Source organism: Drosophila albomicans, chromosome 3, assembly GCF_009650485.2.
Source record: "Drosophila albomicans strain 15112-1751.03 chromosome 3, ASM965048v2, whole genome shotgun sequence".
Classification (NCBI taxonomy): Eukaryota; Metazoa; Arthropoda; class Insecta; order Diptera; family Drosophilidae; genus Drosophila; species Drosophila albomicans.
Window position 1 is genome coordinate 15,983,289 of NC_047629.2, and position 27,770 is coordinate 16,011,058.

At 39.9% G+C, this 27,770-nt stretch overlaps 3 protein-coding genes across 5 annotated transcripts in view; 1 reads left to right on the forward strand and 2 right to left on the reverse strand.

The window, feature by feature from the left end:
• Window positions 1-259: 259 nt before the first annotated feature.
• Window positions 260-2,675, reverse strand: LOC117571919 (peptide-N(4)-(N-acetyl-beta-glucosaminyl)asparagine amidase). Its single transcript, XM_034254396.2, has 7 exons — window positions 2,298-2,675; window positions 2,112-2,239; window positions 1,220-2,055; window positions 1,063-1,147; window positions 894-990; window positions 701-820; window positions 260-638 (listed from the first exon to the last, which is right to left on the reverse strand). The coding sequence occupies exons 1-7, from the start codon at window positions 2,656-2,658 to the stop codon at window positions 358-360; spliced, it is 1,908 nt and encodes a 635-aa protein (XP_034110287.1). The 5' UTR covers window positions 2,659-2,675; the 3' UTR covers window positions 260-357.
• Window positions 2,676-3,391: 716 nt separating this feature from the next.
• On the forward strand, window positions 3,392-5,375 carry LOC117567888 (actin-42A). The gene is made up of 2 exons (XM_034248159.2): window positions 3,392-3,542; window positions 3,735-5,375. The coding sequence occupies exon 2, from the start codon at window positions 3,759-3,761 to the stop codon at window positions 4,887-4,889; it is 1,131 nt and encodes a 376-aa protein (XP_034104050.1). The 5' UTR covers window positions 3,392-3,542; window positions 3,735-3,758; the 3' UTR covers window positions 4,890-5,375.
• Window positions 5,376-8,058: 2,683 nt separating this feature from the next.
• The window catches only part of LOC117568256 (tyrosine-protein kinase Src42A), a 46,446-nt gene continuing 26,734 nt past the window's right edge, over window positions 8,059-27,770 (reverse strand). The window contains exons 2-10 of one of the 3 annotated variants that reach the window (XM_052005114.1): window positions 23,248-27,722; window positions 11,407-11,528; window positions 11,207-11,291; window positions 11,059-11,137; window positions 9,429-9,597; window positions 9,210-9,368; window positions 8,840-9,008; window positions 8,607-8,773; window positions 8,059-8,539 (exon numbers count right to left, since the gene is read on the reverse strand). In XM_052005114.1, the coding sequence (XP_051861074.1) occupies window positions 8,331-8,539; window positions 8,607-8,773; window positions 8,840-9,008; window positions 9,210-9,368; window positions 9,429-9,597; window positions 11,059-11,137; window positions 11,207-11,291; window positions 11,407-11,528; window positions 23,248-27,578 (5,490 nt within the window). In that variant the 5' untranslated portion in view covers window positions 27,579-27,722 and the 3' untranslated portion in view covers window positions 8,059-8,330. Of the gene's footprint in view, window positions 8,540-8,606; window positions 8,774-8,839; window positions 9,018-9,209; window positions 9,369-9,428; window positions 9,598-11,058; window positions 11,138-11,206; window positions 11,292-11,406; window positions 11,529-23,247; window positions 27,723-27,770 lie in introns of all 3 variants that reach the window. The other 2 variants (XM_034248738.2, XM_052005115.1) reach the window with 2 other exon arrangements.

Genomic DNA, 27,770 nt, shown 5'->3' on the forward strand with positions numbered 1-27,770 from the left:
TAATCATGATACAGTTGAGTCCTATATCCTATTCCGACCAGCTTGTACACTCTACTTTAAGTTAAAAGTGAAGTAATATTTCAATTGATTTTTTTTTATATTTTATTGCACACACTTGAAGAATAATTTTTTAAGTCGATAGTTTTATTTTTGACTGGCAAGTTGTGACTTCATTTTGTGACTTTATTATCCTGCGTACCTTGGACGTACATAGTCGTTAATGTTTCATTGAAACTTTGTACATTGTATATAAATATATATATATATGTATATAGTATATATGGTTGTCTTATTTACACTTAACAATGCATTTGGAATTGTTCTGTAAGATATCATGTTCTTTTTTTGGATATATAGCTAGTGCAGCACAACGTGAAGCTCAAAAGGATACTCCCTTGAGTTCAAGGCTTGTCTGAAGAGCTGTGAGTGTTGCCAAGACACCCCACCACTTAATTTGGCCACAATTTGGAATTGATTTGAGTTTTCAATATTTTTGTTTCCGTTACTTGTTTCAATGCTAACATCAATTTTCCCTTCGCCAAAGGTTTTTGTGTCAAAAATCAAATTGTATTGTTTAACTTTCAGATTTGATTTACTCAAATCGAATTTCCATATTATTTCAGCGCTGTCCGTATCCTCTGTAAATATATTTGGTTATAATTATTATATGGATAAGAGAGTAATCTAAGTGCAAATCTACCTAATCTGGCCAAATATGTGACCTTCCAATCGTGTTCCACTTTGCGAAATATGTTCTTTGAGGCGAATTGCGCACTCTGCCAAGTCTTGTAAGTTTCGAGTATATTCACCCTACTTCCATCTAAAAAAAAGAAAGTGATCGGTCATAAACTGCGATTAGATTAGATACACTTGGTAATTATTGCGCCGCAAACCTTTGATAAATCGTTCGTATGTATCACTGGAACAACTGTAGCGTAAATTAAATTGACGCTTCTCCACTTCGTTGTCGTTGGGGGTAAATACAAAAATCTGCAATTAAATAAATGCACAAATCGTCTCTCGTCATATAGACAATATAAATTAACAAACAGTGTGACTCACATTGCTGAATGAGTTTTCGCCACGCGACTGTCGCCACGTCAAACTGCCAGAGCTCCTGCCTTTCAGCTCGTTCTCAGTCGGCGTGCTGCGCAATTTCAAGAATTATAGAATAAAAACATTTTAACAATAAATTAGTACACTGTTTTCAAATGCTTACCGCTCCAGGGTCATCTCAATGACCTCGAATAAATTCCGCTGACTTAGGAATTTTTTGCGTTCGTCACTCACAAATTGCTGGCGTTTTCCTCGAATGCCATTCAATGCATCGATAAGCTCTTTTTCCGAGCACAGCTTGCGTATTTGCAGGATTTGCTTATGATTATTAGTGTAGCGCCAAGTTACATCCTGGGCATCGTCCCGTGAGTAGGCAAAAACATAATCGATATTACGTTTCCAGCCATGCTGATACATTAGCGGCGAGTCCACCACATTGTCCGATGGGTCAACGTGAAGCCAACGCAATTGTGTCTCCGAATAGACCTCGGTCCACACGTGATCGAAGTGCGAGTGCACTAGACGGGCATCGTAGTCCAGGCATCGACAGAGGAATGTGAAACAATTGGCAAATTCACCGCAGCGTCCCTTGCGAGTCACCAAAAGCTGCGATATGTCGTTGTAGCGATAGAACTTTGTCTCCTGACCACAGCAAACAGTAATCTCCACGCGCACATCACCTTCGGTCTGGGTGCGACGCAATTTGCCGTCCTCACTGCCACATACCTTACACGGTATTGTGTTGACCCACTCGAAGAATTCGGTTTTGAACCAATTGACCAGCTCCACCAGTAACAGATCTCGAAAACAAGGTTCCTTCTCCTGACACTGACCAGACGCAATCATTTCTTGCATACCAACGAGCTTCTCGTTGGCATTGGAGGTCAGCGTATCGACGGGAATCAGGCTGAGGCCGCTGGCCAGCAGCGCCTTATCCTCATACTGCATAACTGCATCGCTATACAGCTCCAAGGATTGCAGAAATCGGTTGGCAGTGCGCTGGTAGAGGAATTCCGTATTAGCGTGCAATTTGATATTTTATAGAATGTACCTACCAGGACCCGTGGAAACCGTATGCGTTGCTGATAGGGCACTGAAGGTTTTATGAACAAAGGCGTTGCACATACACCTGGCATTTCTGGCTGTGTTGTTGACACGGGTTTCGCATGATTATTAAGTGGGCCTTCACAATGGAAAGTGAATAAATTACAATTGCATGTATAAAATCCAGTTTTACTTACTCTTTGGCGCTGCGCCGTTAAGCCACGCCTCCCGCCGCTTACGCAGTTCGTCCCGGTACTTTTGTATATGTTGCAGCGGTACCTCGCTGGGCAATGTGTATTCATTGGAGGCTGCCGTGCGTTTGAATCCAATTGCGGCTAGCAGTCGTTCGCTACCCGACAGCGACAGAAGTTTCTCCTTGATCGCTTTGTTCTCTAGTCGAATCGTGCGAAACTTAAGGTTATTTGGCTGGCTCAGTACATTTTCCAACAGCACTAGCAGAATGCGCGCCGCTTCGAGATACTGCTGCTGCTGTTGTTCCGTGGATGTCGATGATCGCGGCTCAATCAACGCCACACATTCAAGATTTATGTCAACCATATTATTAACAACAAATGTACAAATTCACAATGCCGCTTTGTCTTGTGGGTGGAAGTATGTAGGTGATATGGTTTTGGTGTAAGACTAGAGATGAGCGATGTTTGTTAGCTTATATCGGAAGCCAAAGCAAATAACTCTTAATTATATGGTAAAACACTAATAATTGCACAAGTTATGGTGAATAATTAAAAACAAACGGCGTTTTGTTCGGTGGCTTGAGCAGCTGTTTCACACTAGCTGTCTTATCTGTTATCGATCAATGATTAATTTTTAGAAGAGTGGCAACGTCATCTTGTTAATGCTGTTGTGATTTTAATTTTCGTATTTGTTGGAAAGAAATTATTTTTTGACAAATGTCTGTTATGTCCAATGAGAACCCATGGATGTTACAAAAAAAAAAGTTCTTCGAAGAGTCTAGATTTTTGGAAAAGGACGAAAATAATTTGTGTTTGAAATGATGCGCCTATTTACACGCATTTGGGATATATACCAACGAACCCCACAAAGTGTAACCAGAGGGCATTTTTACATTTTGGTATATTTCCCTATTAAAACCGATATATTACCAATTTCGCTTACGCTTACTTTAAATAAAGCCATTTTTATAACACACAAAAGTAGTTACTAATAATATGTTTAGTTATAAAGGATTCAATAATTTGTAACACCGATATTTGCCGTTGCAAATCGATATGTACAAAAATTTAAAAAACATCGATAGTGCCATCGATATATCTCTATCTCTACTAGTCAAAATTCAACCACTTTTGAAATAAGTAGGCGTCGGTTCAATTGTGAAGCGTCAGTCATTGTGCAAAGTTTGCGCAGCGGTAAATTCAGAGAATCTGAAAAAACTTCATTCGTCTCTTATATTTCCTTAAAAGGTAATAATTGAGTCTTTCTTTGTGCGTGTGCGTTGTACGCGGCTTTCAAGTCTGGGTATAGCAATAGCACTTCGTAGTTGTTGCAGTCAGTAGTCAGCAGACAGCAGTCAGTAGTTAGCGGTTGTCTGAGTTTTGTGGATTTGTCGATTTAAGTGTACATATTCGGCGTGTCTTTTTTTTCTCCAATTGCAGTAACTCAAATCAATCTACAGCATCATGTGTGACGAAGAAGTTGCCGCTTTGGTTGTCGATAACGGTTCCGGCATGTGCAAAGCCGGCTTCGCCGGTGATGACGCACCACGCGCCGTATTTCCATCAATTGTTGGTCGTCCTCGCCATCAGGGCGTGATGGTTGGCATGGGTCAGAAGGACTCGTATGTCGGCGATGAGGCACAGTCCAAGCGTGGTATCCTGACGCTGAAATACCCTATTGAGCACGGCATTGTGACCAACTGGGATGATATGGAGAAGATCTGGCATCACACTTTCTACAACGAGCTGCGTGTGGCTCCCGAGGAACATCCCGTCCTGTTGACCGAGGCCCCCTTGAATCCCAAGGCCAACCGTGAGAAGATGACTCAAATCATGTTCGAAACCTTCAACACACCAGCCATGTACGTGGCCATTCAGGCTGTGCTTTCACTGTACGCCTCTGGTCGTACCACTGGTATTGTTTTGGACTCTGGTGATGGTGTCACTCACACTGTGCCCATCTATGAGGGTTATGCCTTGCCACACGCTATCTTGCGTTTGGATTTGGCTGGTCGTGATTTGACCGACTATTTGATGAAGATCTTGACCGAGCGTGGCTACTCATTCACCACCACAGCCGAGCGTGAAATTGTACGTGACATCAAGGAGAAACTGTGCTATGTGGCACTCGACTTTGAGCAAGAGATGGCAACCGCTGCCTCTAGCTCATCGCTGGAGAAATCGTACGAGTTGCCCGATGGACAGGTCATTACCATTGGCAACGAACGTTTCCGTTGCCCCGAATCGCTGTTCCAGCCTTCGTTCCTGGGCATGGAGGCCTGTGGCATTCACGAGACCACCTACAATTCGATCATGAAGTGTGATGTCGATATCCGTAAGGATTTGTATGCCAACACTGTGCTGTCTGGTGGCACCACCATGTACCCGGGCATCGCTGATCGTATGCAGAAGGAGATCACAGCCTTGGCTCCGTCCACCATGAAGATCAAGATTGTGGCACCACCAGAGCGCAAGTACTCCGTATGGATCGGTGGCTCCATTTTGGCCTCGCTCTCCACGTTCCAACAGATGTGGATCTCGAAGCAGGAATACGATGAGTCCGGCCCATCTATTGTTCATCGCAAATGTTTCTAAGCAGCCGCTGACGTTGGGCGTGGTCCTGTCTGTGTTACGCCTCACCCCCGAAAAAAAACCATCCATTGTTTCGCCCTTCGCATTAGAATGGAGGGAGATGCAGACAACAAAGACAAAAAGACGGGGTTAGAGGCATCGATATATGCAATGGCGGCGCAACAACCACAAAAACAACAAAGAGACAAAACAAAGATAAACTACATTTTTTTTGTAACATTTTTATACGAAAAGAAACATACCATTTACCATATACTACATACATATTACACATAAGCAATTAGCCAGTTTTGTGTTCTATCGAAATTCACGAGTTCATACGCACATTGGTAATATTTAATATTTATATTCGGCATTAATCATTCCTACCCAAAACATTCCTACATACATATTGTAGTACATATTACCATAAAATGAAATGAAAAAAAAAGATAAAAAGTATTTGTAACCGCTTGAAACCAATAAAAAGCGATGAAGAACTGAAAAAAATCAACTAGTTTTCTTATGAATATCAATCGAGATACGAATGAATCATGGTGATGACGATACAATGGTCAATGGGGGCGATAAGATGTTGCTTACTAATCTTTTAAGAAAAAAACCAAATATGTTTTGATTTTCAACAAAATACAAATAAGGGGAAATCACATTCACATTCGCAGGAAGTCGAATGATAAACAAATTCATTTTATTTTCATTGTTTTTGTTTTGTTTAACTGCGATTTCTGGTGCAGCACACATGCGGGACATATTTCGGGTGTGCATCATGTACATATGTATGTACATACTTGGCTTATCAGTGAACGTGTCGGAAATCACCACGCCCCTTTTTAGCCGGCGTTTGCAAGTTGATCGATTGCTGTAAGCAGCAAGCACCCCAAAAACAGCTGTTGCCGCAGTCGCAGTCGAAGTCGCAGTCGAATACCTTATAAGGTAACATTATAGCCAATATCAAGCACAGCGACAGCCACAAACACAAGTGTGAGTGGCAGTGTGTATTTTAGTTTATGCCCGAATTAATCAGCGACTGTAAATAAATAAAAAATGGAAAACAATTGAGTGAGTGCGCCGCTCTGCTCGACTGACTCACCCACAAAATGTTTGGAAACGGAATCGTCATCAATTGGCATTGTTTTTATTTTTGTTTTTGCTTTTGGTTTGTTGCCCACTTGCAGCCATTTAGGGTGGCACTCCCAATGTCATGGGGAAGAGCGCCGCATATCAGTCAGACGACAACAACAACGCCGATGACAATGACAGCAACAACATAAACAACAACAACAACTACAAACATACATACATTCAATCAGACGACATTTTAGGCAGGGCTATTCAATGCGTTTGTCTTTTGTTTTGATCGCAAAACTGAAAAACAAAAAAAGTAAAACTCGTATTGACCAAATTCAATCAACTTTTGACCACTTTCGGCTTCACACGCCCATATATGGATGCTTAGGGGCTTCCAGCTTCAAAGATCAAAAGCTATCGCCTTATATATATGGTATATGTATATAAAAGACTTATATGTTCATTTGTGTATATATACATGCACATATAAATATGTATATGCTTTGCTTTATTATTATTATTATTATATCATCGAATTGTCAAATTTTTGCATATTATGTTGTTATTTTCTTAAATATTAGAGTTCATAAATGTATTAGAGTGTGTGGGGAGTGTGTTGTGTGTTAATAGATTTTGTTATTGTTGATTGCAATCGTTATACATGGTATAATTTGTTAAATTTAAATGCCTTTAAAAGAATAATCTAAATTTGTTTACAGACATATTTCATATGAATTTTTATCTAATTACAAATGCATAAATTTCCAGATAAAGACAAATTCTTTGTTTCTATTACTTTTATTATTATTCTTACAACGATTACAGTCACGTTGATTATTATTAGCAATTTGTGCAATTTCCAGTAGAGAAGCAAACGGATTCTAGTTAAGAAGAACAACTCATAATTATGACTAAGTTTAGCATTATAAAATCAGCCTTCAATTGGTATAGATGTACGTAGATGGGGTATATAATAATAAGTTTGGGATTTATGTTAATAACAATATTGCACTTGATTAACAACAAACAAAAGACACTGAAATAAAAATAAATATATGAAATACTCACCAAATTAAAATTGATAAATAATCAAAACTTTGCGGAAAAAAAATAATGACGAATTAATGCGGGTTTGATTTATAAATTACGATAATAAATTTTATTTTGATGTTTTTGTTCTAAATGTACATGGATTCGTGTGGGTGTGTGTATGTGGTTTTGTATGTATGTATGTATGTATATGCTGTGTATATTTTTAAATATATATAATTTAATGGTTAAAAATTACAATTAAAATGTATAACATTAATAATATGGAGTTTACTTTATTGCATTGCATTAGTATTACTTTTTTTTCTTTTTGCTAGCACTTCTTTTCTGGTATTTGTGTGTCGTTTTTGTTTCATTTTGCTTTGTTTTTTTTTTAAGAATACACGATAAAGATAAAGCATATATGTCGTTGATTATGTTGAGTGTGTTTTTTTCTTTTTGAATATATAAGGTAAGACACGTAATGTTTTAACTAAAAGCATAAATATGTATATGTATTTAAATATCGTTTATAAATGGCTATTAACTAAAAGAAATGTATATATGTATGTATATATATTTGAAGATCCTATATAAACTGTGACTTTATGCGTTCTCATATATATGTATATTTATATATTATGATGTATATACATACTAGCATGTATATATGATTTAAATGATTCATCGCATTCCACTGAATTTACGATATAATAATGTATATTGAACGAAACAAAATAATGTTTTGCAATTTAAATATAAAAATAATCGGTACACTTGCACTTCTTATCATTGCAATTGTGTAAACAGAAATTTAATACATCCGATATACATATATGTATTTTGTTGTATGTGTATGCATTAAACGTTATTTATATAAACATAAATCATTTCCAAATTGTTGGCGACATACATGTATTTAAAGAAAACGGTTTGTAATTGAAATACAAAAAATTATTACACATACGTTTTTTTCTCTCGTTTCTCCTCCATCTTAGCACACTGCTTTAGACACTAAAATATGCTTGCTTAAACATTAATAACATTTAAGTAATTCCTATATTGATACCTAAACATACATATAACCCATGCAGTTTAGGGAATCTGTTTTTTTCATTTGTTTTTTTTTTTTGTGTTATTTTCTCTTTTGTATAATGCGGTAGAAAATCTGTGCAAAACTGAAGTAAGTAACTAAATAAGAATTGTCCGTGTTGGGATGATTGGCGCAGTCGTCGTTTATGCATTTGCTTTGACATAGTTGCCTTGCTCCACTTGGCCAGCTGCTGCAGCTCCTGGCGCCACCTTATTGCAGCTGCTGCGTTTGCCAGCGGGCGCATAAAGCATTTATCAGTAAGCCTGTGCTTCTTTGTAGTCGCTCTGGTCGGATGTGTAGAAGTCCTCCAGCTTCCATTGCAGGGTCTCGAATGTGGGTCTGCGCATGGGATCCTTGTGCCAGCACTCCAGCATTATCTCATACAAACGCTGTTCACAGTTCGGTGGCATGGGCATGCGATATCCATGCTCCACCTGGGTTAATACTTCGGCGTTGGTCATGCCTGCAAATAGAGATGATTTAATGATTAGCAAAGTGATCGAAAGATCTAAAGTTGTTAACTAACTTACCGGGATAGGGTATACGTCCATAGGTGACCAGTTCGGTGAGTAGAATGCCAAAGCTCCACACATCTGATTTGATTGAGAATTTGCTGTAATTGGCCGCCTCCGGCGCAGTCCATTTAATGGGGAATCGGGCACCGACACGTGCCTCGTATTCATCTTCCTTGATTAGTCTGTGGAATACAAAGCATTTATAATGATATGTTTAAAGAAATTACAACTGATTAATCGTAACTAACCGTGCCAGACCGAAATCGGCAATCTTCACGATGTTGCCGTCTCCCACAAGAACATTTCGAGCTGCCAAATCTCTGTGGATGTAATTCTGTGACTCCAAATATGCCATGCCAGCGGCTATTTGGGCAGCCATATCGATGAGCGTTTGCATTTTGATACTACGACCTTTGCCTGCAATTGCTATAAGATATTAAAAAACACATTTTCATAAGAAATTAGAATGACATGATGAAAGCTGGACGAGCGGGCGTTGTAATTATTTGATGTTTTATTTTTGGTTTTTGGTTTTGCTTAATTTGATCAATGCAAGCGTTAGTCAAATTAATAAAGGTGTTTATTAGTCACATTATTTATTAGTCCTCAGCAACATACCTTGCAGATATTCCAAGAGGGAGCCGTGCTTCATTAGCTCCGTAATGATGTAGATGGGCTCCTCAACGGTGCACACAGCATACAGTTGAATGAGCTTTGTGTGACGCAGTTTCTTCATAATTTGAGCCTCGGCCAAAAAGTCCTTGGGATCCATTGTGCCTGGAATTAATAGAAAATGTTAATGAATTGTACCAAAGCTTGGATTAATCTTCGTCTTACCTGATTTCAGCGTTTTAATCGCCACGGGCGTTGTGTTGTTCCACAGTCCCTCCCAGACATCACCGAACTGTCCAGATCCCAATTTACGTACGAATTTCAACGATGTTCTGTCGATTTCCCACTGATCACGAGTTCGATGTGATAGGCCCTCGGTGACAGGTTTCTCAATCTGTGAGTTGTCGTTATTTAAACACAAAAAAAAGTGTAGAAAAACTTAATTAGTTAGCGATCAAAACATTGACGAATTTAAAAGCTTTAACTGGTAAACTTTCTGTATGTGTTTTTTAGGCTCGTTTCGATGAATGTGCCAATTGTTTAATGGATTTTTGTAGCATACATTTAGGCATTATGTACAAATTGATTCAGTGTTGCTGTTGCGGCTTGGTTGTGTGTTTGGTTGTTAGATTGTTAATTGTGTGGGTAAATAGAGCGGAGATGTTAACAATAATTAACACTGTAATTTGACCAGTAATTGTTGGCCTTAACGCAAAGTCAAAGTGCAGCGAAGTACTTGTTGGAATTTGTCAATTACATTTTATATATTTTCTTGGTTGTGCTTTTTCGCAAATTTGCAGGCGCTGAGTCACAAGAGCGTCTTAAATTTGAAAGTGCATTGTTTGAACTTTTCAATTGTTGTGCAATTTTTGGTTGCCCTTCGGTGAGCTTTTCAATAAATTAACGCCTCAGACACGCGATTTGCTTCTCGCACTAGATTTAAGAGTGCGCTTGCACGTTAAAAGGCGATATGTAATTTTAAAGGTATATATTAAATAATTAAATGGAATTTTTATGATACAAATTATTCAAAATGTATGACATTTTATTGCTTAAATGCACTTCTTAACTCTGAATTTAAATTTAGATTTCATTATTTGGGGAAATTTCTAAAGTCTGAATCATTTTTAACAACGTGTAAAATTATTTCATATAATGATATTTGACTACTATTTTAATACCCAAAATTAGGGAATTAAATTAAATGTGTAGTTTTAGTTAGAGCAGAGATTTATGACACCAATTTCGAATAATTTGTTTTGTTAGTCATCTGATTGCACTTTGTACTTTGGCGATTATGGAATTGTTTTTGAAATTGATGAAATATGAATGGGAGTTGTTGTTAGTTATGTTTTTTTTCGGTTAATTTATTATTTGGCGTTGTGATTGTGGTTACTGGCAGTGGCACACATACACACACACACACATATGAATAGAGGAGAATAACGTTAACGTTAAATACAAAATCCTACCTCAAAAATACCCGAAAATGAATTAGTCTTTTATTTGTTAGTATTTTGGTATTTTATATAGTAATTTCGTTAGTTAGTAGTATATTAATCAAAGAAACAAATATAAGAGATATATATAAAGAAAAATTTGTAATCGTTTTCGTTAAGTATTCGTAAATAATGAAATCATGATCAATACATAACAATAATAATGAGTCTTGATGTGAAATGAACGTTATGTGATTATGTTAATGTTGTTGTTGATGTTGATGTTGGCGACAGCAAATACATACGTAATGTCAAATGCATGTTAAGTGCATGTTAAATGCATGTACGAATAAACAATAAGGCATACAATGAGTTCCATTCTAAATAGTCAATGGATCGGTGCAGTATTAGCTTACCTGTACACAAGGTTTGCAGAGATTGACGCACAGGCCATCCGAATCCTTGGAATAGTGCTCGACAAGCTCTTGTAGGGTTCTGTTTTCGAATACATATAGATACCGATTAATCTCTGACTAATGTGTGAAATATGCTGCATGAACTCACCTGAATGTTGTGCGTCTGGCAATGAAGAAACCGCCTTCATCCAATTGTCTGATGCGGTAATGCTTAACCGTATCGCCATCGCGCACTGCAAAGAAGCACATACAAAAAAGTATTGTAATATAGACACTCACACACATATATGGATATTTAAATTGTTATAAATTATAATGGCATTAGTATGCCTGATGTGTGACACCCACCTGATAGCGAGTAGTCATTGTGGCGGCTCTCGGAATCGCGAATTAAAAATGCACCGTGCTCGTTCTCTGGCAGTAACAGTTTTTTCTCAGCCTCAATGCGTTTGATTTTGCGGAAGTACCAGCTGTAAAAAACAACAAAAACAACAACGTTGAAAACAATTAATAAATGCAAAAAGGAAGTCATCGTATGCGTAGCTAGTGTAATACTAAATAAATGAAAATATTACAACTCTAGCCATTAAATGGTTAGGTTTATTAAGGAAACTGCTGCCACACACCAAGGCTAACAAATTTTATTTCCATCAGATCAGGCAAAAGGAGGCACGTGCCACCTTCATTCAACTCTCCCTTCAACAGGCTTGCTTTCGATTATTTATTTCACCTCAATTGAGTCATTTGTTCAAGCATCAAGTGGAAATTAAGTTTAATTTTTTAAAACGTGTTTCGCTTTCGCATTAAATATGCATGTATGCGAATACTCTGCCATAAGGCCATGATAATTTGAGTATGAAATATGTAGCACATTTATAAATCTATATTAAAAAGTGTATCACACTTTCGGTATAGATAAAAACAAGCTGTTCTCTTTTCCAGTTTTATATAAAAACGTTATAGAAATTTATATTTTGGTTTATTGAGCACAGCGTTATTAAATCATTATACAAATAGTTGAATCTGAAATGTGCCCACAGCTTATTTAAATTATCTTTTTAAATTATTTTTAATATTTTTTTTCAACTGGAAATTGAAAACACTTGTAATTTATGCACCCATTGAGCATTTGTTTTTCTTGCTCACACAATTTTAGCGACACTTTGAATTTATTTATACATTTTATGAACACTTTAAATTCCATTTTAATTGCGCTTCCGAATCGAAAATTGCGGAACTCGGTTAAAAACTTTGCCGCTGCCGCTGTTGTTATTTATTTAATATTTATGTGCAACAATTTAAAATGGTTGGTTATTATCTATTTGAAATTATATTTGAAAGCCGTGTTCAGTCACATGACAGAAATTCTGTTTGAACATTTTGTTTTGTGCGGCTTTCTATAGGGAATTCCGCTAGATTCTCCGTTTCCTCATCTCTTTAATATCCAAAATCTGCAACCGTCATTGGCCAGCAGCAGCAAATGCGGAAAAACATCAATGAAATGGCTGTCAAACCATATCTCAGTGTGGCATTAACATTGACCTTAATATAAAAAGCTAGCTGATGCCATTGTTGTTCATATTTCTCTTTCTCTCAGTCTCTTTCCTACTGCTTCGAACAACTGTAATTACAATTAAAGTGTGTGAAAGAGATTTCTTATATAACAGTCTTATTTCCAGTCCAATTCAAATTTCTGTTTTTTTTTTTTTTTTGTAAAGTTCGTGTCAACACAGAGAAGATGTCAAAAGCGTGGCCAAAATGTGTCATACGAGAGGCGACGACATCATAAAAAATGCATAAAAAATGTATTGTGAAAAAGATACACACGCAGACGACAGCACAGAAAAACACGATAGAGAGATGCCAAGAGAGTAGAGACAACTTAATAGTTGCATCGCTCAAACACACACAGATGCAGATACATTTGCATAGAAATGAATACATATTAAAGTACATATATGTATGTCTATATACATGCATTATTTGTAAGTATAGTCAACTTTTATGTGGGTTATGTGGAAACGAAGCCATTTATGGGCTTTTGTCTCAACATTCAATGCGGTTTTTATGCTCCCCTCACGATTTTGCTGGCGTCAATGCGCGATAAAGGAAACTCATCAGCAGCCAGCCAACCAAGCAACCAACCAACGAGCTGCTGTGCTGTGCAAAACATTTTCCGTGCGAGCGAAACACACAAAAATAGAGGCTCGCAAAACTTTTCATTTCAATGCATACGACAACAGCAACAGCAAAACCAACAACAACAACTACGACAGCTGGGGGCGTGTTGAATCTTGAAACGTGGCCAAAGTGGGGGGAAAAAAAAAGTGAAAACAAAAAATTGGTGGACAAGGACATGCTTCCATGCCATATGTGTGTGTGCAGCTCTACGATGCAGTGACAGCTTCTCGTGTTGGACTCTTGTGCATGCACAGGAATAAGCAAGCAAAAGCCTGGAATGCCCAAACCACAAAGATAAAAACCCCAACTGCATTTTGTATGCACACTACATAAAAAAGACAACTTGCAGCAATAACAACCCCAAGACCAGATCCACAGCCTCTGAGCACCTGAGTAAGATAGCTCTCGACTCTGGCTCTATTCGCCAAATGCAGTTTTCCGTTGCAGTTAGAACAAACTGAAAATGGAGCATGCTAAACTAAGGAAATACCTTTAACTGAAGTGAAGTTTCATGCACGAAAATAATAAAATTTTAAAAGAAAGATTTTTTTTAGAGAAATCTAACTAAATTTGAAAAGTGTCAAATAGAAAAAATAAAGATTTATTCCAGTTAATTGGCTCGAAAACAGATATACCCCATTCATTCAATACTTCATGGGGTATTGCAACATGCACACAGCAATTGGCAAGACAGGACGCAATTCTAGATGGGCCTGGCTTGATGGCATGCACAGTTTGCAAATGGCATTTGCCAGTTCTATTGAATTTCACTTTGGCTTAGAATGCAAACAGACACGAGAGTCCCAAGAACAGCGAGGCGCAGAGCTGACTCCGTTGGTGTGTTCTTCTTCATTGCTTTTATTTCTTTTCATTTCCATTTCCATTTTATTTTGTTATTTCTGCGATGACTCTAGCTCTGGCTTGGCTTGGTTTGGCTCGGCCTAGAGCCATTTAGTTAGCTGGAATTCAACGGGCAAAGTTGCAAGTAATCTGATTGCGCAAAGCCATTTAAAGCTATTATTAAAAGAACTTGTGGCTCGGACAACACAGCACAACACAACACAACGCGACTCTTAACTTGGCTGGCACTTTTAATTGGCTGTCTGCCTTGTTTCAATGGGAGGGCGGCAACGTTGGGGAGTTGTCTGTGTGTTGAGAGATCTTTTTTCTTTTGCTGTCGTTGTTGTTGCTGTTTTGTTGTCATCAACAAACGGTTGTCTGCCATCACCATCGCCATCGCCATCATCATCATCAGATTTTGCAACAAACTTACTGCTGCTGCCGTTTGTTGGCCAGTAATTTACTAGTCAACAGCAGGCAGTTGGCAGTCAGCAGGATGCCAGGCAACAATACGGCCAACATTAGTTAGAAGCCTTCTACTTTATCTGCTTATGAATGGACCTCAAGTGCATACAATTTGATTGATTGATATGAGCACTCGTTCATGGTGCACATTCATTGCAGCACGTGTCTATTATGCCAATGAGAGCCTTTATTAGACGCCATTAAACCCACTTTGAAACTGAACTTTTCTGTTTGCTTTTTTCTTTGCCAAAGCAACAGGCTAACACAGCACAGTGTCTGTCCTATTTATAGATCCATCGATTAATGCCCATTTAAGGGGCAATGCATGCATGGCATGACTTTCATAAATATGCAACACTTTAATTACAAAGTCAAAGAGAGAGAACTACAGAGATTCGCATCCTTTGTTAGGCGCTGCTCTGGACTTTGGCTACACAACGATCTCCTGACACGCAGCTATCACTTATAAGATAAAGTATCTTATACACTCAAATAAAATGTACGACTTGAACCGAGTTTTTTAACTGCCAATAATATTGAATTAAACATGTATGGAAATCAAAATTATGGCTTTAAAATAAACATTACTGTTGGTAAATTGTGGACGGCTAAGAATTGCTCTGCTCTGGATTTTGTCTACACAACGATCTCCTGACATGCAGCCATTACTTATAAGGTAAAGTATCTTATACACTCAAATAAATTGTACTACAAAAGTGATACCCAAACAACTTCGATAGTGTTTAAAAGCTATGATTGAGTATCCAATTATTTTTTTTTTTCAATAATTTAATGAAATTAGCTGCCAATAATACTGCATTAAATTTGTAAAATTTCCCAGCAATATTACAATCAAAATTATGGCTTGGAAATAAATGTTCCAATTGGCAAATTGTGGGCCATATCTTTGATCTGTCGGGCAGACGACATCGATATATTACAGACTGATTGCAGTGCGGGGCATAATATGAAAAATTGTTCTACTAAGAACTAAAGTGTTATTTATAGACACAACCAAATGGTTACAAGTATAGACAGTCTATGCAGCTGCAGAAGGAGACGAAGACGTAGTTGGAGAGCCAAAATCAAATGCCAAGCAAGGCGCAGTCGCAGCAGCCGCCTCAAATGGTTGCTCCTCTGCTGGTTGTTGTTGCAGCTTGTGTGTCTTGTGAGACTGGCTCAACTATTTTTAAACAACGCAAATGCAACGTAATGTCTAAAAATATCCACAAGCTGCCGCTGCAACAACGAGCCAAAGATACTTGCTACATGTTGTTTTTCCTTTAGCTCGTATTTTTTTTTCTACAATTTTTCTACGTCAGACCATAGTTTAGTGGCTAGTTTTGTGTGTTGGTTTTTGGCCATGGTTAGTGGAACGACAACAACAACAACCACAACAACATCGTCGACGATGGCGATGACGATGAGGACCATCGATGCTGAGATGCTGCCACTATCTTTGGGCTAACATGTTTGGCTTGTTTTGGCTGTTAACTTAATTGCGGCGTTGCATTTCATGCACAAACAAGGCTGCCTGCCATGGACATGCACTTTTGAGTTAAAATTAGATTAGATTCAACATGCCAGCAGCCGGCGGCGGCGGCCAGACCATGTCCGGTCTACATCAATATACATATTTGTGTGTGCATACTATACTTATAACATAGTATGTATATATTGGCGAATCTCGGTTCACATCTTCATTTACAATTTGGTCAAAATGCTCAAGTGAAGTTGTTCTTGTTGGCTGGCATTCAGTTCAGTTGAGGCTGCTCCAATTTGCCTCCAGTTACGGCACTTGACGTGCCCACACTTGATTGTCCCTGGTCTCGGGCCCCTAGTCCCGTCTAGTTTGATTGACACTTTGGCTATGCGAGTGCATGTTGTTTTGAGCTTGTTGTTTTCACCGTGCCCAATTCTATACAATTCAGCCAAACTGTGCCAGGTTGAGACTGGCTAACTGGCTGCTCACTAACTAACTTTGGCAGCAATAAAAACACAACAGAAAAAAAGAGCAGCAGCAACAGAAACTAATCCATGCAACGGTTTAGACGTTCCACTGTCAATTGTTTGTGGCTGCCCCAATTGCCAATTGCCAGCCAGTCAGCCAGCTGGCTGTTCAATTGCTTTGGATTTATTGAAGCAGGTCATGATGTTGTTGTTTGCTGTTTGTTTGTTACTTTTTGTTGTTGTATTGTTTTGTGCAATTAACCATATATTATAACCAAATATACATATGTACACATGTAATTTGCGCTTTCCAGGCAGCCAGCCAGCCAGCTCTCAACTAAACGGGTTTCGAGCGCATTTTGTTAAAACGTCACGCATGATTCAGAGGCTGTGAATTAACTGTGGATTACCTCAGAAGATTATTGACGAGCCCGAGCCGCAAGCTTGGACAACAACCCGGACGAGGCTCGACGTAAGAGTTGTGCTCAGGTGTTTTGGCAAAAAGCCTCAAAAGCTAAAATCACCGAAATGCCATTAATTCACAAACTGTTAATTAGCTGTTTAAACTTTTCCTCGGAACACGCCTCGAGGCCAATTTGATTATGGTGTATGTGAAATACATTTCCACTTCATTTTCACATAACGAACGAACATGGCTGAGCTTTAATTCCTGATAAGTGTGTTTTCCAATTGCCAATTGCCGACTGCCAATGCATTTTTTATGCATATTAATTGGAGTATGTAGTCAATTTTATTTCTCTCTTTTTTCTTGATTTGTTTGCTGCAGTGGCGCACGACTAAAATGCAGCCACTGGCTGCCGGCCTGTCACTTTCTCTATAATTGTTGTCTTGGTCATGTTTCCCATTTTATTTATATTTATTTTTAAATATATGTAAGTTTGTTTTTTGTTTTGTTTTTCAACATGCTTGTTCCGACATCCGCTGCCTGACACGTGCATACAACACATACTGTATGCATTTATTTTTAAATATTTAATTAGAAACATTAAAGTCCAGCTGATGTTTACACAACATCAATTGGAATTAATCAACTTTCGTATACGTTGCGTATGAGTAATATAAGAATGTTGTATGATTTGAGTTTTATGTTGAATACTTAGCCAAAGTGCGAATGCTGTTTTCATGTCAAGTTTACACTTACCTGAAAACAAAAAGAATTGAAAGGAATTGTTTAGTATAATCAGTTAAGCTGTTGGCCATTAGTGCAATCAATTTGCATTCTATGGCGCTGAGAAATCATCTGAAGCACTTTTGACACGCGACACTTGTGTGTGTGTGTGTCTTTGTGTATAAATCAAGCGAATAAATGTATTATTTATAAGTACAACAGCAAAAGTGTTGCTGTTCTCCCTCTTGTGAACTTGCTCAGCAGATATATATTGATTGATGCATGTAAGGCAATATGTTAATGGAGCTGCTTGATCCGATCTCTGGACATATGAATGAACTTGTTGAGTATCTCTCTACTATTAGATACTTGTTTGTACGTACAACAGCTATGCAAATACGTGTACTATATCTAATACAAGTCATGCCAGTCAGATAAACAGTGCATAGATAGAGTTTAGAGTTTGTAAAATACACATTTAATTAGGGCAATTTCTAGAGGGAGGCTGAAGACACACGTCATTAAGGTCGAATATTTGCCTTCTCTCTTTGCCAAACAACAAATAATCGTTGGTAGCAAGAGAAATCGAAAGTAGTTTTTTCACCTGCTATATTGTTATAGTATATGGTATATTTTAAATGTATCACTATATATATATATTAATTTGGTATACTTTTTTGGTTTTATTCAGAATTCATATCGGGTATCTTTCAGTCGAGCTTTCAGTATTATTAAGTACTAATGTTTCAAAGTGCAAAATAAAATGAATGAAATACAACAATAACTTTATTAACTCAGTCGAGAAATACAATTCGTGATTTTAGTTGAATTTAGCGTTGTTTTTGCATTGAATCAAACTACAATTAGGTCACGAAATTGGTTGTACATCATATGTATTAAACAATTGCTGTCCTTATATAATAATTGTTTGTTCACATAAACAGCTGCGACTACTGCAACTTGATTTCTTTGTAGTAAACTCGTATTCTTGACAGCGTTTTTTGTTGTTGCGAATTTATTCGAAGCGTTTTCAATTCATTTCCTACATTGGAAATTGCCGCATTTAAGCGTTAGGCTAACGCTGCCAATCAAAAGACATGGACACGCACCACAATTGACAGTTGTGGACCACAATGGGAGCAACTGTGTGTCTATTTATAAAACCAAACTCAGCTGAACACCACAAGTGAATTGAAGCTGTGCCATAGATAATTGTTGATGGCGCCAAATGCAATTTTTCATTCCAGGGAACAGCCGGAGGAGCTGCTGCAAAAGTTGGTTGAATAAGCACAGGCAAGGCAAACCAAGGAAAAAAAATTGGAATAATAACAAACTAAACTAGCAATGGGCAATGCTGTTTTTCTAGTTATTGTTTGGCTGCCGATGTTGCTGCTCCTGCTGCTGCTGCTGCAGAGCACCACTTAACAACAATGTGAACAACGAACAACACGAGGTTGCCCCGTTGCCGGCGTGGCGTTTATTTAATTGTTTTTCTGTTGTTGTTGCTGTTGTGTTTCTTTGCCGCAGGCTGCTGGACAGGATGCCCAGAGATGCAGAGAGTTAGTTAGTTGAGTGCCTAACACGCGGCTAGGCTAACAAACGACACTTGTTTATTTTAGGCCCCATCGGGGCAGAGCAACCAACTAACCAACGAACGAAGCAACGAAGCATACGGATTTCGTGCGAAACAAATTTCAAATCAATGCGCAGAGACAACAGAGGCAGCCGCGGGGTGGTGGGTAATGGGCAAAATTGCCATAGAGCTGAGCTGGGGAGTTGCGAGTCCATCTAAAAATAGACATAAACCATTTACCAACCCATCCTGCAGCTACTACTCGTATTCGTGTTCATGCTCGTGGTCGTATATGGGCAGCAGCAGGCGTGTCTTAGTTCCAAGCACAATTTTATGCAGAAATAATTTGTTAATGCCAGGCTTTCGATTTTGCACCACCTGCAAATGGTTTAGGTGGCTGAGAGATGGTGATGCGATGCGAATGGTGAGCGCCAAGCTAATGCTGCTAATGCGGCTGGTAAACGTTTTAGAATTTTCAGACTGGTAGCTGTTGCCAGCCATCTCTGACCATTTCTAGCAGTGAAAATGTGCAAATAGAAAATGGCCACACGGCCATAAAATGCGTTGCATTGTAAGTAAAAGGCCAAGCGGAGTCAAAGCAAGCCAAGAAATTATCAAGTTCCGGCATCAAGCACCGTTTTGCCATCAACATTTTTCCCCATATGCACAGAGAATGCACACTTTCCAGATAAAATCACACAAATATAAAAAGCACATTGGCTTGTAGCACATGCACAATTCGCAGTTCCCAAAGCAGAAAACACGCAAATGTAATTTGAGTATCTTTGCGACTGATATCAAGATTTTGACTAGCAAATAATAGCTGGAGAATGTCAGGCATTTATTTCTAAACAATTTCTGTATCTATTTGAAAAGTCAGTCATTATTTTTATTATTATTATTATAATGACTTGGAACTTAGATCTTAACCAAAACTGTGTCGTTCAATGTCAATTACATGCATTGTGTCTGTGGCAATAGAAAGGCAAAGTTAGTAGCAAGGTTTTTCATGAGCAAACAAATACTTGGAGATCTCTCTATATTGAAGCTGTGGTTTATTGTATTCTGTAGGTGCTAAACAATTACTTGATTAGTTGACATTACTATAGCGGAGATACCCTGTAGACAGACATGCTTGATGAGTGCATAACAAACACTTTCAATTCATTTTTAATTAAGAATGTAAAAATAGATATTTAAGTAGCATAATCCAGCTGTGTTTTGGCCTTGCTGCGTCTACAATAAATCGTTGTTAATAAATTGAAATCAATTATAAAATTGTAGCAGTACGTTAGCCCCACAACGACTGAATTTGGGCAGGCTCGAAGGGCGTTGGATATAGTGGTTATTATTGTGGCAACGCATGAATGCAGTTTGAAAACAATTATCAAGTATACGTCTATAGGCAAAGCTATTCACCTATCTAATATTTATACGTTTGAAATGAAATCATCACGTGCTGCACGTTGCAATTCGCAAGCTTATATAAGCCACACAACCCGATAAAGGTTTAAACGCATAGGCTAATGACCAACAATTTGGGGAAGAGCGAAGGCGTTACAATTCCATTGTGGGTTGGCTTTGCACACACGCTCGGCTCGCCACATACACAAGAGACAATGACATCAACCGCACCCTGACAATTTGCAGTGGCTGTAAATTAACGGTTTGACATCGACTTGGAAGCATACAAAGCTCAAAAATATATAAAGTATATACTCTAGAGTACACACTAGAATAGAAGAGCTACTGCGACTGCGACTGCAACTGAAAGTTGTCAACGAAATTGCACTGAAGCATGTCGAAACTACATTTAATGAGCTTTTAATTGAAGGTCTTTCGAGTAAATAAATAAATTTGTATATATTATTTGGTGGGTGGCAAGAGTTGCTTGAAATTATGCAAATTTCTAGAAACCACAATTAAATGCAATACTTTATGAAAGCATCGTTCAATGATGCCCAAGGTTGCGGACTTTTGCCCGATGTTTCGAGCTCATTTCAAAACATCGCACTTGAAGGATTTATGGGTAGAAATAGTTTAGCTGCCAATAAGCGTCATCGTCACACCTACATGCATACATATTATTCAGGCCAGGCCACAATTCCAAATGTGCTAAAACCCAGACGCACACACACACACACAACTGTCTGTTTGTCTATCGGCTGACGTTGTTGTCATGCCACAAGCGTCTAGTCCAAAAGCGTATGTAAAAACTGTGTTTATAATATGACTTTCATTCTGTTGGGAGACAATCAATAGGTGAGTGACTAATCAAACTGCAATTAACAATAACAAGCTACGTACTTTGACCAATGGAAAAAAAGAAGAAAAAAAACCAATATCTAATTGTTATTGCAAATAATTGTTAATGAATGGCAATCGTCATCAAAGATCGAGTAAAATTATTGATAAATAGTTAATAACAAAACAGCTTCTGTCTGTCTCTTTATCGCTCTTTCTATCTCTCTCTCTTTCTGTGTTGCATTGCTCGATTTTGCTCGATAGGTTTATGCAGTGTTGTAATCGCGTTTAACGTCACGTCTTTATGTTATTAACCTGACAATTATTTGACTATCAAATAAATGCACAAATCGTCTGGTACGTGGCCCAAAAGAGAGCTCCCACCCCCTCCTCCTCCTCATGCTTTACTTTATCCACCTGCTCATTATAAGTGCCTTGGGGTATTTGTACCGTCATGTTTTTTTTTTTTGTTTTTTGTATTTCTTTTACTTTTTAGCTGTTGCCATGCCCACAAATGTTTATTAGACTTGCGATGATAGCAAAAACAAAAAACCGAAAAAATAAAAGTCGTGACAATTTTTATGACACGATGGTTTTAATTAAGCGTTAAACAAACATTGCTCGACACATTTTTAATTTTTTTTCTTCTTTTTCCAGCTTTTTTTTTTTGTATTTGCCTTTGCGATTTGGTTGTTTGTGGTTTTGTGTCAAGTGTTGCAGTTTACTCGTTTCTTTGAGTTATCGAAGAGTTTTTTGCTTTTGGTTATTGGCTTTTCGTTGTTTTTTTTGTTTGCTCCGTCTGGCGCTTGTCTCTTAAAATTTGGTTCGGGTTGGGATTCGAGTTTTGAGTTTGCGTTTGGGTTTTGCTCAAGTGGATAGCACGTGTGCCCCAAGTACAAAAGTTTGTACATTTTGTTTGTTGTTGTTGCTGTTGTGGGTATTGATATGCAAATTGGAACTGAACCAATTTGAAATGTTTTGGCCTTGAAGTCGACTCGCGTCAAATTCAATTCAATTTGTTTGACAGCAAATTTCTGCATAATAATGAGAAAGGTCTTCGCCAGATACATACAGCGCCCCAAAAAATACGGGGCAGATTAACAGTAAAATATGTTAAGAATTTGATAAAGACACGTACTTAGTGTTGTCAAGAGACAAAAGTTTACAAGACTTGGCTAACAGTATTTTAAAACACAGTGGCGCATATGTTAAATGGAATCATGTTGGAATAATAATATCATCAGTGATAAGCAGAAGACCCAACAGAACATTTTCTACTTTTTCTTTTACAGTTTTCTTTTTGTATATTGTGAACTAATTTTTGTAGTAGTAAGCGTGTATGTGAGTGTGTAAATATGATCAAAATGTATCGATAATTTAAGCACTCATTATTTTAAGTTGCCAAAATTTGCAATAAGAGGCTGGTAGCTCACTCAAAAATCCCCAATTCGAAGATAAACGAGCGTCCGTCTGTAACGAACTATCGAGAAGAGATTCCCTTAAATTTTAATAATTTTCAGTTCATTTTTAGTAACTCAAAAACATATTTTAGATCACTGCTTTTCATTGAAATCTGTTTTACTATATGTCGTCTATTTCAAAAGGATTTTGCAACTCTGTTTCATTTCGTTATGCGCACTGCGCAGTTTGCTTGACTGTTGCAAATTTACTGAATGAAATGAAACGAAATCAAATCGCAGTCTATAAAAAAACCGCAGTATAGTCGTAGTATACATAAACTCTAATCATAAATTAATGAATACAAATTGTGTGTGTGCGTATGTGTGAGTGAGGAGTTAAAACTTACGATTTTTCATTTAAAAATTCACCACGCGTAAATTCCGAAAGTCGACGCGATTTGCCTTTCTTGCTCGTCGTCGTCGTTGTTTTTGTTGTTGTCGTTGGTGATGTTGTTGTATTCGTTGTTGTGGATTTCGTGTTTGTTGCTGGATTTTTGCTGTTAGACTTGACTATTGGTGTGGCCGCCGTCGCATCGCAACGGCAACCGGCAACGGCGGCAATTAAATTAACGCACGTATGCGAGCAGGCTGCGGGCAGAGAGCGGCACTTCTCAATGACAGACAATGCAGTGGTGGTTGCTGTTGCTGTTGTCGCTGCCGTTGGACAAGTGCAATGGATGAGCAGTGACTCTGGCTCTGGCGCTTGGCAGGTGCATTTGAGTATCGTTTGATTGGACCAACGACGCAGCGGCTGCTTTGGCACCGGACAATTGTCCAGCGAATGCTTCTTCATCAGCGGCGGCAACTGTCGCATTTGTTGTTGCTGCTGCTGCTGTTGCAGGCATTTGTGCTGCTTGAGGCTGCGTCGTGGACGCGGTGGCGAAGGTGTTGCCGGTGGCGAAATGGCCACAGACATGGAGATGGCATCCAAGGAATTGGATTTCATTAAACCCTTTTGGCAATCGGCATCGCTGCTCGAATTGCTGCTGGTGCTGCCCTCGCGTCGTTGCTGGGCAATGATGCGGGTGTAGAGCTCCTCGGAGTCGAGAGGCAACAGCAGATTGCTAACGCCAACACGTCGCTTGGCCTGACTGCGTTTGGTCTGATGTTGCTGTTGCTGCTGCTGTTGTTGCTCATTGTTAGCTGTTGTTGACTCCTGTGTAGCATGGTTGTTGCTTGATTTACTGTAGCTAAGAATGTTGGACAAACGTCGCATTTTGCTGCATTTGCTGGCTTGTTGTGGTTGCTCCACGGCAGCAACAGTTGTTGCAGGTGTCACAGCCGGAATGGCATGCAACATGTTGTTGTTGTCCGTGAGCTGTTGTTGCTCATCCACATGGCTGACCACGAAACGCGTCGTGGTTGCCGCCACAGCAACTGGTTTGCTCTCGGCAATTGCCTCGTCTCCGCAGCCGGCATCCAATTTCTCTCCTTGTAGGATGTCATAAATTGTGCCATATTTGTGCGTGACATGTGTGCCCAAATTTGCAGTTGTGTCAGTTGCATCCTGTTGTTGCTGTTCACTCTGTTGCTGCTGCGGCTGCTGTTGTTGTTGTTGCCGTACTCTTTCCTGCTCCTCTTGACGTTCCTTTTCGCGCTTTTGCTGCTGCTTTTGTATTATATCATAAATCACATCGTTTGATTTATGCATTTTGACAGACGTCGCTGTGTCGCGTTCTAAAATCGAGCTAAGACTCTTTCGCTGCCATTTGTCGCAGCCGCTGCCGCTGGTTAGCGAATTGCTGCTGCCTTGCGACGATGTCGACGTTTTGCGATGCAGTATCTCATAGATGGTGCCATAGGTCATGTACTTGTCGTACTTCTGGTATGTCAGCTGATAGATATCATTCTTACGCTGGATGATGTCATAGATGGTGCCATACACGAGCTTATCGTAGATCTTAAAGTTACGCCTATAGTTGGCACTTGAACTCACGCTGTTGTTGCTGCTGCTGCCAGCCATTTTGGCATATGCCTGCAACTCCAAGTCTGGCTTGCTTACCACCGTTTCCAATTCCAGCTCAGTCTTTGGCTCTTTGGTCGAGTTGCGACGCGGCAAAAAGTAGGAGGCAAAACTTTTGCGCTGTCGCGAATTCTGACGTTTAAGTGGTGATGTGGTTGTTGTTATTGCTGTTGTAGCTGTTGTGGCTGGAGTTACTGTTCCTGGAGTTGTTGTTGCTGTTAGTGCTGTTGTTGTGGGTGTGTCCAGCGGACATTCCATGAGTGGACGCGGCTGCTCCACCACACCCCCATGAACGGCTCCATCAATCTCGCGCACCAAACGCTTGAACTCCTCGTATGATGTGCGTCGCTTGTGCGCTTTTTCCCGCTGCTCCTTGGCCGCCAACTGATGATCGAGTATCTGCGATAGAAAATCTGAATTCTTTCGCATTGCTTCTGTAGTGGTGTTGGTGGTTGCTGTTGCTGTTGCGGCGGCATTGGCAAAGCTTGTTGTTGCTGTTACTGTTGTTAGATCGTCGCCGGTATCCATTTCATCCGTTGTTGTCGCACCAGCAGCAAACTCGTTTGCGCAATCCGGTTTGATGTTGTTGCTGCTGTTGCTGTTGCTGCTCGTGTTTGTGGTTTCTTGTTCTGATATTGAGGCGAGCGTTGTCATCACAGTGTTATTGCTGCTGTTTGCAGTTGTTGTTGCGTCATCAACCGCTGTCCCGATTGGCATTGCTGCCGTTGGTATTGTGGATATTGCTGCCTCAACAGCAACAACAGCAGCTCCTCCCACATTATGCTCCTGCAGCATACCGCAACGTCGTCGCGTCAAGCGCGACGCATCCGGCTGTGCGACATCGGCAAACATGGCCTTAAACTCTTCATAGGATTTGCGACGATTCCGCGACTGCGTCAAGCATTCCTTGTAGTTGCGCCTCGCAATCTTCTCTCCATTGCCACCGCCACTGGCCGCGGCTGCAGCAGCAGCCAACGCGTCCAATTTGTTTTGCATCTCCATGAAACCCGAGTCCATGGAACTGATGGTGCAGGTGGAATCAAAGCTAGTCTTGCGACTCGAATTATTGCTGCCCGGTGAATTGGGTTTGGGCGGTGTTGGTGGCGGTGTTACGAGCAACGACAACAGATTGGTATCCTCGCACAGTTGATCATTGGGAGCACACAGCAAATCCACATGATTGTTATTATCACAGATATTATCTCTGGCTGAATTGTTTGATTGGTGGTTTATGGCTAAGTTGGCATTTTGTTGCTGTTGTGGTTGTGATTGTTGTTGACTGTTGTTGTCATCGTCATCGAAACTGATCAAATCCTGCACTGTGGCAATTGTTGGCTCCTCGGGCACGGCAGCTAACATGGCGTTGTTATTGTTAACCGTCGTTGCTGTTGTTGGTGTTGTTATCGTCGTTTCAGTCTTTTCAACGTTCGCGTCACGCTTTTTGCTCACAATCGCATAGATCGGCAGCGATGTTGACAGTGCCGCTGTCACCGACAAACTGGCCGCCTCAACGTTAACGCTCGTCACTGTATTCGCAGTCGTCGTTCGCGTCATTGCTGCTGTTGTTGTTGTCGTTGTTGTTGTTTGGGAACTGGCACTGGGATCGGGTATGGAACATGTCGCTGGGGGCACGCCCACGCCCACAGTGAGCGGTGATGTCGGTATAGTACACGCGCCGCTGAGCGGATTGTAACTGCTGCGATTATGAAAGATTTTCACACTGTGCATGGGTAATTTGCTACTGCTGTTGTGATGATTATGATGATGGTGATGATGATGATGACGATTGTTGGGCCGATTACGTGCAATGCCCATTGACACTGTGGCATGCTGCTTGTGTCGCTGCCGCTGCTGCTGCTGATGGTGGCGTCGCGCATATTTGCTGGCAATGCTGCTAACAGGATCGTCCAACATTGTGTTGGGTTCATTGACCTGTTGCTGTCTCTGTTGTTGTTGCTGCTGCTGTGACTCGCTGCTGTTGCCGCTGCAATGCCTTAAAAAACGTTGCAATCGCCGGTTGGCACTGGCACAAGTGCCGTTATGTCCAGCACGCTGCTCATTCATGCACTTGGCACAGCACAGAAACTCATAAAGTATCTCACCAGCATCGTCGCCTTCGCCATCGCCCTCCTCCTCGTCGCCCGCATTCACCAAGTCAGCATCTTCATAGCCATCGGCGCCAGCCACCTCCACGTCGGCCAGCGAGCTGGGCGTTGAGCTTGGCGGTGTGAATGTCGAGTATTTGGGTTCCAGCAGGAATTCCAATTGTGCTGCCGCCGCTGCAATCGCTGCCGGCGTGCACTGCTCATTGCTGGTTGCTGTTGCAGTGGTTGCTGCTGTAGTTGTTGCTGCCGTTGCTTTGCTGTTGCTCACCGGCATCAGTATATATGTGTTCTTGGGACTTTTGTCCACCACATGAATGTCATTGTTGCCAGCTGCTGCCCCAGCGACAGCAAGTGTTTCCTTGTTGTTGCCCGCATTGCCGCCAGCCAGTATCGAGCTCTCGATGCTCAGGCCACTGTCCAAGAGCATAAATGTGCCATCCGATGGCAGGATAAGACGTCCCTCGGCCGCAGCATTGACCAGTTCACGCAAGGCATTAACCTGCTTCTCGGTCACATTTCCCTGCAGCTGTATGCCATGCAGGGCAAAGGCTGTTGGCTTATTGTTCACCGAATTGGGATCGGTGCACCACACCACCGGCATGGTGGTCATCTTCTTCCTTTTGAATGTGATTATTACACAACTGAATAAATCTGAGTTTTATTCCTGTTTTTATTTCTCCTACTACGTTTTTCTTCGATTAATCGCCAATTGTCTCTCTGCGTGGAGAGACGATGAGCGAATGCGTCGAAAAAACTGTTTTGAAAGAAAGCAAAAAAGCATTTCAGTTTAAGTTTTTTTTTC

Coding starts and splice junctions, on each gene's coding strand:
- LOC117571919 (XM_034254396.2), bottom strand. CDS start 2,658: ATGGTTGACATAAATCTTGAATGTGTGGCGTTGATTGAGCCGCGATCA. Junction 2,240..2,297: donor TAACGGCGCAGCGCCAAAGA/GTAAGTAAAACT, acceptor TCCATTGTGAAG/GCCCACTTAATAATCATGCG. Junction 821..893: donor ATACGAACGATTTATCAAAG/GTTTGCGGCGCA, acceptor TCTTTTTTTTAG/ATGGAAGTAGGGTGAATATA.
- LOC117567888 (XM_034248159.2), top strand. CDS start 3,759: ATGTGTGACGAAGAAGTTGCCGCTTTGGTTGTCGATAACGGTTCCGGC.